At 37.0% G+C, this 12,820-nt stretch overlaps 3 protein-coding genes across 3 annotated transcripts; all 3 read left to right on the top strand.

The window, feature by feature from the left end:
* The first annotated feature begins 453 nt into the window (after positions 1-453).
* On the top strand, positions 454-3,586 carry LOC21392718 (ADP-ribosylation factor-like protein 8a). The gene is made up of 6 exons (XM_010104454.2): positions 454-594; positions 1,459-1,540; positions 1,633-1,665; positions 1,837-1,958; positions 2,544-2,705; positions 3,161-3,586. The coding sequence occupies exons 1-6, from the start codon at positions 557-559 to the stop codon at positions 3,276-3,278; spliced, it is 555 nt and encodes a 184-aa protein (XP_010102756.1). The 5' UTR covers positions 454-556; the 3' UTR covers positions 3,279-3,586.
* A 1,374-nt stretch (positions 3,587-4,960) lies between these two features.
* LOC21392717 (pentatricopeptide repeat-containing protein At5g67570, chloroplastic) lies at positions 4,961-10,764 on the top strand. The gene is made up of 9 exons (XM_024169695.1): positions 4,961-5,555; positions 5,646-5,840; positions 6,669-6,750; positions 7,808-7,999; positions 8,099-8,212; positions 8,288-8,381; positions 8,472-8,629; positions 9,165-9,602; positions 9,809-10,764. The coding sequence occupies exons 1-9, from the start codon at positions 5,011-5,013 to the stop codon at positions 10,628-10,630; spliced, it is 2,640 nt and encodes an 879-aa protein (XP_024025463.1). The 5' UTR covers positions 4,961-5,010; the 3' UTR covers positions 10,631-10,764.
* Positions 10,765-11,929: 1,165 nt separating this feature from the next.
* On the top strand, positions 11,930-12,820 carry LOC21392716 (50S ribosomal protein L7/L12). Its single transcript, XM_010104452.2, has one exon. It carries the CDS (start codon positions 12,054-12,056, stop codon positions 12,573-12,575), a length of 522 nt encoding a protein of 173 aa, XP_010102754.1. The 5' UTR covers positions 11,930-12,053; the 3' UTR covers positions 12,576-12,820.

The raw sequence follows: 12,820 nt of genomic DNA, 5'->3' as shown, positions 1-12,820 counted from the left end.
GCTGGCTGTTCGAGTTAAATACTCCTTAGATCCTCCTCAGTCGACACATTAAGGGACACTTGTAATCTTACTGTCTGAATTCCACGCTCCAACTAGCTATCCGGAAGACCCACGCGATCTCAATGCCCAACTACATCCACTTCTACTGGTGCGTGTCTTCCACTCGCGACAATCGAGAATCGACATGATAATTAACTCATCAGCACCCAAAATTCCGCCGGCGTTTATTCCCAAGCTACAAGATCAGAACCGTTGAGATCCAGGGGTCCCACTGATAAACCCGGGACCACAAATCACAGGCGGTCCTGATCTAATCCAAACCAGAAAATCAAAAGTCGTTACGAGTATTTATTTCGACCAGCGAAAAGAAATCTGTTGATTATTTGGCTTTCGCTGTATAAAAGACGTATTTAGAAAGAAAAAGTGTATTTTACCAGTAGAAATATACGGTAATCAATAACGAAACGATCGAGGGAAAGACAAAAGCAAGTGTCGGATAGATCTCTCTCTCTTTCTCTCTCCTCTCCTCTCTCTCTCTCTCCTCTTCTGATCGCCGATGGGTTTGTGGGAAGCTTTTCTCAATTGGCTCCGAAGGTTAGCTTTTTCTCTCTAATGGTTTCTATTATATATTGCTCGAATAAATGCCGTATGCAAATTTGATGTTTAGGTTTCAGCTTTTTTCTTTTTTTGGTGTGAAAGGAATAGTACTATTGATCGACAAAGCATTTTGATCGTTTGAAAAACCTTTTTTTTTTTTAATTTTTTTAATTTTTCCGATAGTGAAAGATAATCTGTTCCTCAGTATAAATACTATTGGTTTATTCCTGAAATTTTTCTGGAAAATTGGCTTTTTTTTTTTTTTTTTTTTTTTTTTTTTTTTTGCTGAATGAAAATTGGCTTGTTCATTACTTTCGTATGTTTTAATTTTTTTTTGGTTAATGATCGAAATCATATGGCGTAGAATGGATAGCTGTATCAGCTCAAAAATTATTTCACGGATTGAATATCTCGTTTGGCGAATTTCGTAGTTCCTTTTTCATCTTTTTTTTTTTAAATCTAGCGATTCATACTGTAATGTAATGGACAACTTCTGGAGTTGGTTATTATCTTGTGGAACATGGCATCTACAGAGTGGTTTTTGTTGAATAACAAATCAAACATTGATTAATCCTTTTTTGTAATAGCTTACTTCAGATAAAGTTGATTTCTTAAATTTTGATTATTTTTTTGAGAGAGAAAATACTGTAATAAAACGGTTTGAATTGTAGTTTAAACCTGCAAAACAAACGTCATCTTAAAGTTTGACTTTTTCTTGTTTTGGTTATCCCTAAAACCTCTCACAGCTATGGCTTAGTTACTGGGAGCGCCATCTTCTTTGTTACTTTAGTTTGGTCTTTAGCCTATATTGGCAGATTATTTCAATGCTTGTAATTCACTTTATTGTGCATGCAATTTCAGCCTCTTTTTCAAGCAGGAAATGGAGCTCTCCTTGATAGGGCTTCAGAATGCTGGAAAGACTTCACTCGTAAACGTCGTGGCAGTAAGTCAACATCAATAACTATTTTTTAGTATCGAATTTAATTTTTTCTGCTTCGAGTTTGTGCTAATGCACTTTGTTCTGTTTGTTCTTAGACTGGTGGGTACAGTGAAGACATGATCCCCACGGTGAGTTAAGCTTCCCTTTTCAAAAGGGCCATAATTACTTTGAGCTTGACCTAATTCTGTGATCTAATGCTTGTTTAGTCTGTTAGCCTTTTGAATTTATCATTGTCAATTTTCTTCTATGAATAAATGAATAGTGAAACTATTTTCTGATATGGCGGCATTATGTTTCAGGTGGGATTTAATATGAAGAAGGTGACAAAAGGGAATGTTACAATCAAGTTGTGGGATCTTGGAGGTCAACCAAGGTTCCGCAGCATGTGGGAGCGATATTGTCGTGCAGTTTCTGCTATTGTGTAAGAATCCAACTTCTTATCCCAATGGACTTTGCAAAACCACATAATATATTGATTGCTGGGATAGAATTTTGCTGATTCTTTTGAATAATCAGTCCATGTTTTAGCTTTGCAAATACACGCCCTTTTCTGCGTTAAAGAGCTTCATTTTTGTGTAATCACACAATGTTTTTCTGGACAATCAACTGCAAATACTGATAGAAAATACTAGTTACGAGTCATACGAATAAGATTGCTAATCTCAATGACTAGGTCTCTAACTAAAGGGTGTCTGTTAACATTGTTGAGAATGAGTAAAGGTGCAATGGCAAGGCAGATGCCTTTGGTAATTCTGCAAATATATGCTCTGCCTTTACACTTCTGCTCTAATTAATCTTAAAATTGATTGATAGTGGAAATTATGTAAATCCTGTAAAGTCTAGGAGGTCTTATGTGGTAAGTGTAATATAAAGTTTTAGTTGTTTATCAAATATTTTGGATGAGGTCCTCTGATTGCAATTTTACTGTGTTTAGATAATTTATTCAACAAAATATTATGCTTATCTTGTGCTGACATTACAAGTTGTTTCCCTTGGTTGGACGCAGTTATGTTGTTGATGCTGCTGATCCCGATAACTTGAGCACCTCAAAAAGTGAACTTCACGACTTATTGAGCAAGCCATCATTGGCCGGTATCCCGTTGCTGGTCTTGGGAAACAAGATTGACAAACCAGGAGCTCTATCCAAACAGGCTTTGACTGATGAAATGTAAGACAATATTTTGGCTTCCATGAAAAAGCTTTCATAACCAAACTCTAATATATCATTATCATTTCTCTAAGCTTGACTGAATGGTAGGAATTGAGGACCCAATAATTGAGTTATACTTTTTGGCATATTTGATTCCATCTGGTCATCATCTTCTATATTTTTTTTTAGGAAGATTCCTTCTGGTCTAAATCCCTTTTAGAAACGTTAAATGTCCCAACCACAAATGGGTCATTCTGATTCCTTAGTGAAATTAAAAAATCTTGAAAAGAAAATGGAATATTCTCATGTATGCTGCTGACATTCTATAAATTAATCTTTTCATTGAATTCTTATCTGAATTTTTGCAATGATAAGAAAACCAATTTGTACCATCTACAAACGAACTTAAAATCCAATTTTGAGACAGTATTCATTGTTGTGGTCGACTAGAATTTAATTATTGTGCCTTGCAGGGGACTCAAATCTATCGACGACAGAGAAGTATGCTGCTTCATGATCTCTTGCAAGAACTCAACCAACATTGATTCGGTCATCGACTGGCTTGTAAAGCATTCAAAATCAAAGAGCTGAGGTGGCTTGTCTTCTTCTGTTCTTCCCGTCTTATATGTGTCATAATTTATGAGAGATTCATTTATGGGTTGTTGGTGATTGAGATCCACTTGCCTAACTTGATGGCTAATTGTTTCTTCACTTCTCTTCATTCTGAGCTGTACCATATGTCACCGAGTTCATGTCTAATTCAATCTCTCTCCCCAAATTCATATTCTCTCATTTTCTTACTCATGTAGATTGTGGGAAACACGGAGTGTTACATTTTTTTTCACTTGATGTGTGTTAGTGGTTCAATGCTGCTGGAATTGTTCATGTGATTCTTTTCATATCAGTAGACTTACTAGCTTTGGAGTAATTACAGAAAATTTTCGCAGTCCTATAAAAACAATTTTAGTTTGCATGGTAATGCTCTAAGTATGCAACTGATAAATAGAAGTGTTTGTGGTCACTGGTCATAGACCTAAACCGATTGAGTTGATCAGGGGTCAAATTTTATTATCTTTATCAAAAAATTTAAAAAAAAAAAAAAAAAAAGGTTCTTGTATAACTGGAATATACGAAGTCTGGAGTTTTCTTGTTGTCATGTTGTTTGATTTATAATACTGAACATGATATAAGAGGGTAAATTAAACTAACAAATGACAGTATGAGATGAAGGACATGGGAAACTGAGAAATCAAGAAACGACCTCGAGAGGGAAAAGGACCATAAAAGCATGAAAACGACAATATCCTCAAAACGACACTTACCATGTAAACAACAAAATAAGGCCTCATCTACTGGCAAACATCAAAATAGTGTCTTTTGCAAAAACGACGCTAACCAGAAAAACGACATCCATGGTGTAAACAAGGGACAATGAGTTGTTTGGCAGAGCTTTCGAAAAGTTACTTCTTGGTTTACTTTTTTGCTTCCTATAAGAATTTTTTGTTAAAACTACAAAATAAGACTTCCAAAAAATGTTCTTAAAAGACCTTGAAACTTATGACAGTTTCAATAAGACATTACGAACTTCATTTTAATATTTTTATGTAATAAAAATTTTTAAATCATTTTGGCCTATCAAATTCCTTTAAAAATGTGGTTCAAAAAATTTATTAAGGCCTCATTCATTTCACCGATTCGAGTTTTCAGTTTTAGATTTTTACAGTAAAAAGTTCTCAGAAAATGTCACATCTAACTTTTTCTGTTACAGTGAAAAGCTATCAGAAAATGTCACATTTCAGCTCGAATTAAAAACTCGAATCCGCAAAATGAACGGTGCATGTTTTTGCTTGTTTTTTCTACTGACTAAAAACAAAAGAAAAACTCTGCGGTGCCAACATCTTCTAAAAAACGACAACAACCCTAAGAATGACGATAACCGGAAAACAACAATAAAAAACAGCGTCGACTAAATCCAATGAAAATACGAAAGGACATTATTTGGAAGAACAACCTAAGAATGTATATATTTCAAAAAAACAAAAAAACAAAAAAAAAACAAAGAATAAAGAATAAATGGTAACTCAAAACGACGACAAGGTAAAAAACGACGATAACCGTAAAACTAGCAGCAACGAAAAAGGACATTACAATTTAATCCAGTCTTTAAAAATGTTCACTAAGTGCGGTATTAAAATTTAATTCTGTCCTCCCCACAAAACAGGCCAATGATAAGGAGTACTCAAAACCTTAGCCGTTGAGCAGTTAAACTTAAACCTCACAAAAACCCCCCAACCTCTCTCTCCCACACTCTCATACTTCCGCCATGGAAGCTCTGTCAAAACCTCCTCAAATTCCTTCTCCCCAATTCGAACCAGACACCGAGAGAATCAAACGAAACCTTCTCAAAAAGGGCGTGGACCCAACCCCGAAGATTGTCCACACCCTCCGCAAGAAAGAATTCCAAAAACACAACCGCAAAGCGAAGCGCCTCGCCTACAACCAATCCCTGACGGAGTCTCAGAAACAGGCACTCGCCGAGCAATCGCACTTCCAAACCCTGAGGCGCGAGTACAAGGACTTCAACAGAGCGGTGAATTCGAGACCGATGATGGTCGGCAGACCCTGGGAGAGCCTCGAGAGCGTCGAGGTTGCGAAATTGAGCGCCGAGTACAGCGGAGAGAAGCTGAAGAGAGAGGAATTTTTGGAATTGGGGCAAATGTTCGAGTCGCGGAAGCGCGACGAGTTGCGGTGGGCTTTGGACGACGACGTCGAGGTCAAGGAGGAGTGGTTGGACGGTGAGAAGACGCGGTGGGACCCGTCGAACCGGAGGCGGAGCGAGGTCGAGGTGATTCGATTTCTCGTTGATAGGTTTGTGATGGAAAATTTTCTTCTTGTTTTTTAGATGATTCGCTTTCTTGTTGATAGGGTTTTTCTTTCTTTCTTTCTTTCTTTTTTCAGGCTTTGTGGAACGAAGCTCGGAAGGAGGGACTGGAAGCTTCGGAGGATAATGAAGCAATCAGGATTGGAGTTCACAGAGGGACAGGTGCTTAGGATTGTTGAAGGGCTTGGTGCCAAGGGATGTTGGAAACAAGCAGTGTCTGTTGTTGAGTGGTTGTATGATGATAATAAGGAAACGAGACAACATAAAAGCAGGTAATTTTTAGGTCCATTTTATATTTTATACCATGCATTTTGAGTTTATCAAAGGAAAAAAAAAAAAAAAACTTCTATTTTGGATGTTGTTAAGTGTACCTTTGAATTTCAAATTCATAACAATTTTGTACCTTTTCTGGGTTAACAGTTGATTTTGATCCTTGACAAATTTAACATTACCAAGAGAAAAAAAAAAATCAGATGTAATGTTTTGAAAAAAGATATAAATTTGAAATTCGGAGTTATAGTTGTCAACTAGCGTTTCATTTCAAGTTTATCTCTAAGTTTGAAAGGGTAAATTCGTCAATTCAGAATTCAAAATCAACAGTGAACCTATAAAAGGTACAAATTTGATATGGATTTGAAATTTGGAGGTATATTTTCCAGAATATCCAAAATATACGGTTGCTTTTATGATAAACTCAAAATGCAGGGTATAAAATCATTAGTATCCCTAACTTTTTTGTTGTGTTCTTATCAATCTATCATTCATATCTTGGGCATAATGCCATCGTTTCCAAACTCAATTATCTGAAAATGTTTTATGCAAAAGCAAGGTTTTTCATGTCACTAAAGCAAATTGGTGGGAATGAAGATTGTTCATGGGTTGGTAAATTCATTTGGATTAAAAGTCATGTACTTGTCCCTGGATAGGGCTAGATGCAGCACTAAGTCATATTTTGATTTTGCAGTCTTATTGATATATTGTTTTGATTCTTCTGATTATGTTCCCTCCCTATCGGGAACATAGTTCATGAAATGAAAAGGAATTATCGTTTTAGCTTCTGCTACTAATCAGTTTTGCTGAAAAGTTTATGTATTTTGTAGGTTTGTTTACACGAAACTGTTGTCGATTCTTGGAAAAGCAAGGAGGCCGGAGGAAGCTCTTAATGTTTTCAACACGATGCGTGTAATGACCAAGTACTTTTGGAAATTCATGTTTTCAGATCGTACTGTGAATAATTATGCAATATTGCTCGATTCTAACACTAAGTCATTCAGGGAGATTGCTATATATATCCTGATATGGCTGCATATCGTAGCATTGCTGTTACAATTGGTCAAGCTGGTCACGTGAAAGAATTGCTGAAAATCATGGTGTCCATGAGTTGATTTTGATCCTTGACAAATTTAACAATACCAAGAGAAAAAAAAAAAAAAATCAGATGTAATGTTTTGAAAAAATATATAAATTTGAAATTCGGAGTTATAGTTGTCAACTAGCGTTTCATTTCAAGTTTATCTATAAGTTTGAAAGGGTAAATTCGTCAATTCAGAATTCAAAATCAACAGTGAACCTATAAAAGGTACAAATTTGATATGGATTTGAAATTTGGAGGTATATTTTCCAGAATATCCAAAATATACGGTTGCTTTTATGATAAACTCAAAATGCAGGGTATAAAATCATTAGTATCCCTAACTTTTTTGTTGTGTTCTTATCAATCTATCATTCATATCTTGGGCATAATGCCATCGTTTCCAAACTCAATTATCTGAAAATGTTTTATGCAAAAGCAAGGTTTTTCATGTCACTAAAGCAAATTGGTGGGAATGAAGATTGTTCATGGGTTGGTAAATTCATTTGGATTAAAAGTCATGTACTGGTCCCTGGATAGGGCTACATGCAGCACTAAGTGATATTTTGATTTTGCAGTCTTATTGATATATTGTTTTGATTCTTCTGATTATGTTCCCTCCCTATCGGGAACATAGTTCATGAAATGAAAAGGAATTATCGTTTTAGCTTCTGCTACTAATCAGTTTTGCTGAAAAGTTTATGTATTTTGTAGGTTTGTTTACACGAAACTGTTGTCGATTCTTGGAAAAGCAAGGAGGCCGGAGGAAGCTCTTAATGTTTTCAACACGATGCGTGTAATGACCAAGTACTTTTGGAAATTCATGTTTTCAGATCGTACTGTGAATAATTATGCAATATTGATCGATTCTAACACTAAGTCATTCAGGGAGATTGCTATATATATCCTGATATGGCTGCATATCGTAGCATTGCTGTTACACTTGGTCAAGCTGGTCGCGTGAAAGAATTGCTGAAAATCATGGAGTCCATGAGACAGAAGCCTTCTAAAAGAACTAAAAACATGCACATTAAGAACTGGAACCCTGTTCTTGAACCCGATATTGTTGTATATAATGCTGTAAGACAATCTTTCTGTATATTTTCCGCCTAGAATTTCCTGTCACAGGTTAATCTGCCTAATAATGACAAGATTTTTTCCTTTTAAATTGTTTACTAGGTACTGAATGCTTGTGTTTCATCCCATCAGTGGAAGGGGGTGTCTTGGATTTTCAAGCAGTTAAGAGAAAAAGGTTTAAAACCTAATGGGGCTACTTATGGACTTGCTATGGAGGTATCTATTGCAATACGTGTTTATTCTCAAATTGTAATTGTACTCTAGTCTCAAACTAGCTGTGTTTGTTGAAAGGTAATGCTACAATCTGGAAAGTATGACCTTGTCCACGAGTACTTCAGAAAAATGAGAAAAAGTGGGGAAACGCCAAAAGCTCTTACCTATAAAGGTATATTTTTTGTTTTAGGGATTACCTGCATTTACTGGAATTGATTGAAATATGTGGTGAATGGTACATCCTTTTTGTGCACGACTCCAGTTCTTGTCAGAGCTTTCTGGGGTGAAGGAAAGGTGAATGAAGCTGTTGAAGTAGTCCGGGATATGGAACAAAGGGGAGTGGTTGGTGCAAGCAGTGTGTACTACGAGTTAGCTTGTTGCCTCTGCAGCAATAGAAGGTGGGAGGACGCAATGTTAGAGGTAAATATATTTTGGCAATGTTGGGGCAGGGCTTTACTATATCGTTTTGAGGATGTGACTTTCAGCTACGTATGATGTCTGTGAATGTTTCTCATTTGAAGCTGTTGCAGAATATCCTTAGCAAAGATTTCATGCGGTTAAGAAGATAATTTAGGAAGATGAACTGTGTTTCGAGAGTGTTCCCTGTACTTGTGTGGACACTTCTTTTTATTAACTGCTCAATTTGTTTGTTAATTTACGGAGAGGATGTTGACGAAGTTTCTTTTTATGACCTTAAATATTGGATACATGAGCATAAACTATTATTGAGGCAAGCTAATTATGATTATTATAAAAGCATGAGAATACCCATTTCCAGGAGATGATTTAATCTTTTCTGAACTTTGCAGTTCACTTGTTACTAGAATGAATCTCTCATTTCTTTTCTCTTTTTATTTTTTAATTCTTATCTTTATTTGCACTTTGTAGATTTTTTGTATTTGATTTTTTTTTCAAGGGCCTGGAAAGTTAATTCGCCTTACAAATATTAACGCAGGTTGAGAAGATGAAGAAGCTGTCTAATAGTAGACCTTTGGAGGTTGCCTTCACTGGCATGATAATGTCTTCTATGCAGGGTGGACATATCAGTGATTGCATATCTATTTTTGAACACATGAAAACTCATTGTTCCCCCAACATTGGGACCTTGAATATCATGCTGAAAGTTTATGGTCGTAATGATATGTTTTCTAAGGCTAAAGAGTTGTTTGAAGAGATAAAGAAAAGGAATTCTGATTCTTGCTCTTCCTTCGATGGTGGTGATACTTTCCTCATCCCAGATGAATACACATACAATGCAATGCTTGAGGCATCTGCTAGCGCTCTGCAATGGGAATACTTCGAGTATGTGTACAAAGAGATGGTTCTCTCTGGATATCAACTTGATCAGAATAAGCACGCCTCTCTACTTCCGGAAGCATCTAGAGCTGGGAAGGTAATTCTTTGCCCCTAAAATTATATTTAATGCAATTTGTTCAATAAATATGTTCACTTCAATACAATTTTAGTATCCTATCCTACCACATTGAAATAGGTGGCATTGCAATAAAACTCAATGTCACCGTGTCACATCATATCGAAATGACGTTTACTGAAAAAACTTAGCACGCCAAGTCAGCATATATTTGGTTTTCAATGTAGTGGCATTTGCTGGAGCATGCATTTGATGCAATCTTAGAAGCTGGAGAGATTCCTAATTCTCAGTACTTCACTGAAATGGTGCTCCAAGCTACAGCCCGGCACGATTACGACCGAGCTGTTACTCTGGTTAATGCAGCGGCTTTAGCCCCCTTTCAAGTCACTGAAGAGCAGTGGAAAGATTTCTTTGAAAAGAATAGAGAAAGAATTAGCCAGGATAACTTAGAGAAACTGTTGCGTTCTCTAGATAACTGCAATGTAAAATCAGAAGCCACGGTCGTAAACTTATCAAGAGCATTGCGCGGACTATCTGACCTATCTGAATCTGGGGCATCAAGAGACTTCTCAAGTTCCATTGCTTTTGGCAGCAGAGAAGCAACTATGCCCCGTCATTCTGAAGAATCAATTGACGATGACACTGACTCTGACAAGGATCCTCTTCTTGATAGTAGTGATGTTTCATTCAGTGTATCTTCTGTTGTTCAGGCTAGCTCAAGCACCGATATTATCGGTACAGAGATGGTCTCTGGCTCATTGAACGACCGTTTCCATTATGAAGAGACAAACTTACCTACCAGAAAATTCGGTTTTGTGGAAGATGAAGTCACTGATGACTTGAGTGATCCTTTACACGGTAAGCTCTCAAGAATTAGTCTAATTGAAAACTGTGCGGACGTTGATGAGATGGAACTCGAGACACTCGTAGATGGCATCGATGATTTTGAAGAATCGAATTTGCCCTCAGCATATGAAGTATTGGAAGCTTGGAAGGAAAGGAGGAAAAAGGACGGGATGTTGTTCTCATTTCAACTCGGCCAAATGTAAGCCTAGTTTCCTCTCAAGGTGAACGTTGAGAAGAAATTGACAAGGGAAAAAGTAGTATTGTAAATTAAATCGTGTATATATATGCATAACAATGAAATCTTATCTAAAGATCATATAGAAAGGGAAAAATGAAAACAAAGTCCAAATAAAGCCATTTGGATTTTCTTTATTAAGCTTCATGTCTCGCAAACCAACAGCAAGCAACACGCCAACATCGATGCTAATTTTTATTGTTATTTTCGCATCCCTAGAAACGAAAATAAAAGGGTAAAAACTAATATAAAGTTAAAATTAGTTACCGGTTTTTGGGTTTCTTCAATAGAAAATCCCACAAAACCGAACTGATCATTTTTGTCAATTTTTCAGTTTCGAATTACATTTTGTCATGTCAAAATCATCAAAACATTTTGAATTTTTAAATGATATGGTATGATATGATTGGTTAATACTATTTTGGATTAAAATTAGACATGTGATTTGAATTCAATTGAAACAGCCTAGGCAACCGACGGCTGGTTCAGTTTCCAGGTCCATCTTGGCAGCAGCTTTGCCAAAAAAGAAGAAAGAAGATTTATGTCCAAAATAGAATGGCAGAAACATTCAAAATCGCGTAAGATTGCAAACCAAAGTACTAAACAAATATCCATAACATGTTCATCCATGTACAATCAAATTACAAGCTCAACATCCATAGGTCACAAAGACAAATAAACACGAAGCAGCCGTAGTCCTTCATTAAAAAAAAAAAAAAAAAAAAAAAAAAAAAAAAAAAAAAAAAAAAAAAAAACACTTCCAAGACTTTTTTGCCAAGTGAACTTCTCATGTTAAGCTAATTAGTCCCTGAACTAAAAGATCTTTGCAATTGATTTCTTAAACATCAAATCCATTTCATGGTAGGTCTAGTCCAAAATAAGCTAATTTTTTAACCTTCCTCTATTTGGGGCGGGTTAGGTATTTTTTGCTCGAATTAGACCCTATATTGAAAAAAAATAATGAACAAAATTAGGTATGGAAATCATCAATTGGTTAAAGATTATAGAAATTTGGGGTACAATCTTGAACTCACTTAACATAACACATTTTTATATAAGCTCAAAATCCAGGGCGTAAATAGTAAATACCAAATATCCAAAAAAGAAAACAACATACCGTTGGTATCCAGAATTTGGCGTCGTTTATTGGAAAACGACACATCCAGTGTCATAACGAAATGTCGAAATTACCCTCGGCCCCTTCATCTACAGTCTACACCCCTAACTAAAACCCCTGATACACACAACAATTTTTTTCAGAAGCTGCTTCTTCACTGAGTGAGAGAGAGAGAGAGAGAGATTACCAAATGAAAACCCCCAAAAAGGAAGAACAAACTATTTGAAGAAACAGAGAAAAAACCCCAAAATCCAAATCTCCTAAATCCCCAACAATGTCTTCCATAGCCACCAAAATCCCCACCACCACCAGGTTTCTCCCCATGCTCTTCGCCACCAACCTACTCTCACGCGCCTCCCTATCCACCGCCACGGCCGCCGGCACCGAGAGCCGCTCGCAGAAGCTCGAGCGAATCGCCGACGAGCTCCTCGACCTCACCAAGCTCGAGAGGCACGACTACGCCGTCCTCTTCCGCCTCAAGATGGGCCTCGACCGCTACGGCCCGGCCGTCTCCACGGCGCCCGGCCCGGCGTCGGGCGGATCTGGAGAGGCCGGCGCCGGCGAGGCGAAGGCGGCGGAGAAGACGGCGTTCGACATAAAGCTGGAGAAGTTCGACGCGGCAGCGAAGATCAAGATCATTAAGGAGGTTCGGTCGTTCACCGATTTGGGGCTGAAGGAGGCCAAGGATTTGGTGGAGAAAGTCCCCGTCGTGCTGAAGAAAGGCGTCACCAAGGAAGAAGCCGGTCCGATTATCGAGAAGCTCAAGGAATTGGGTGCTACTGTGGTATTGGAATAATAACTCAAGACAAAAAAAAAAAAAAAAAAAAAAAAACCAATTTTTGAGTTTCTCTTGGTTTTATACTTATTTTGTTGATGTAGAATAATGATTAAAGGAAAGAGGTTGAAAATGAAGATTTTTTTTTTTTTTGAGTGGTAAGTTCTGGTGTTCTACATTTGGATATTGTTATTCAAAAGTTGGAAGAGAATTTTGGTATGCCATGAATTTACTAACATGGTTCTGATTCGGATTGAGTTTAATTT

The sequence above is a fragment of the Morus notabilis genome, unplaced genomic scaffold (assembly GCF_000414095.1).
Source record: "Morus notabilis unplaced genomic scaffold, ASM41409v2 Scaffold29, whole genome shotgun sequence".
Taxonomy (NCBI): domain Eukaryota; kingdom Viridiplantae; phylum Streptophyta; class Magnoliopsida; order Rosales; family Moraceae; genus Morus; species Morus notabilis.
Note: the sequence above shows the minus strand (reverse complement) of the source record. Positions and strands in the feature narration are given on the sequence as shown.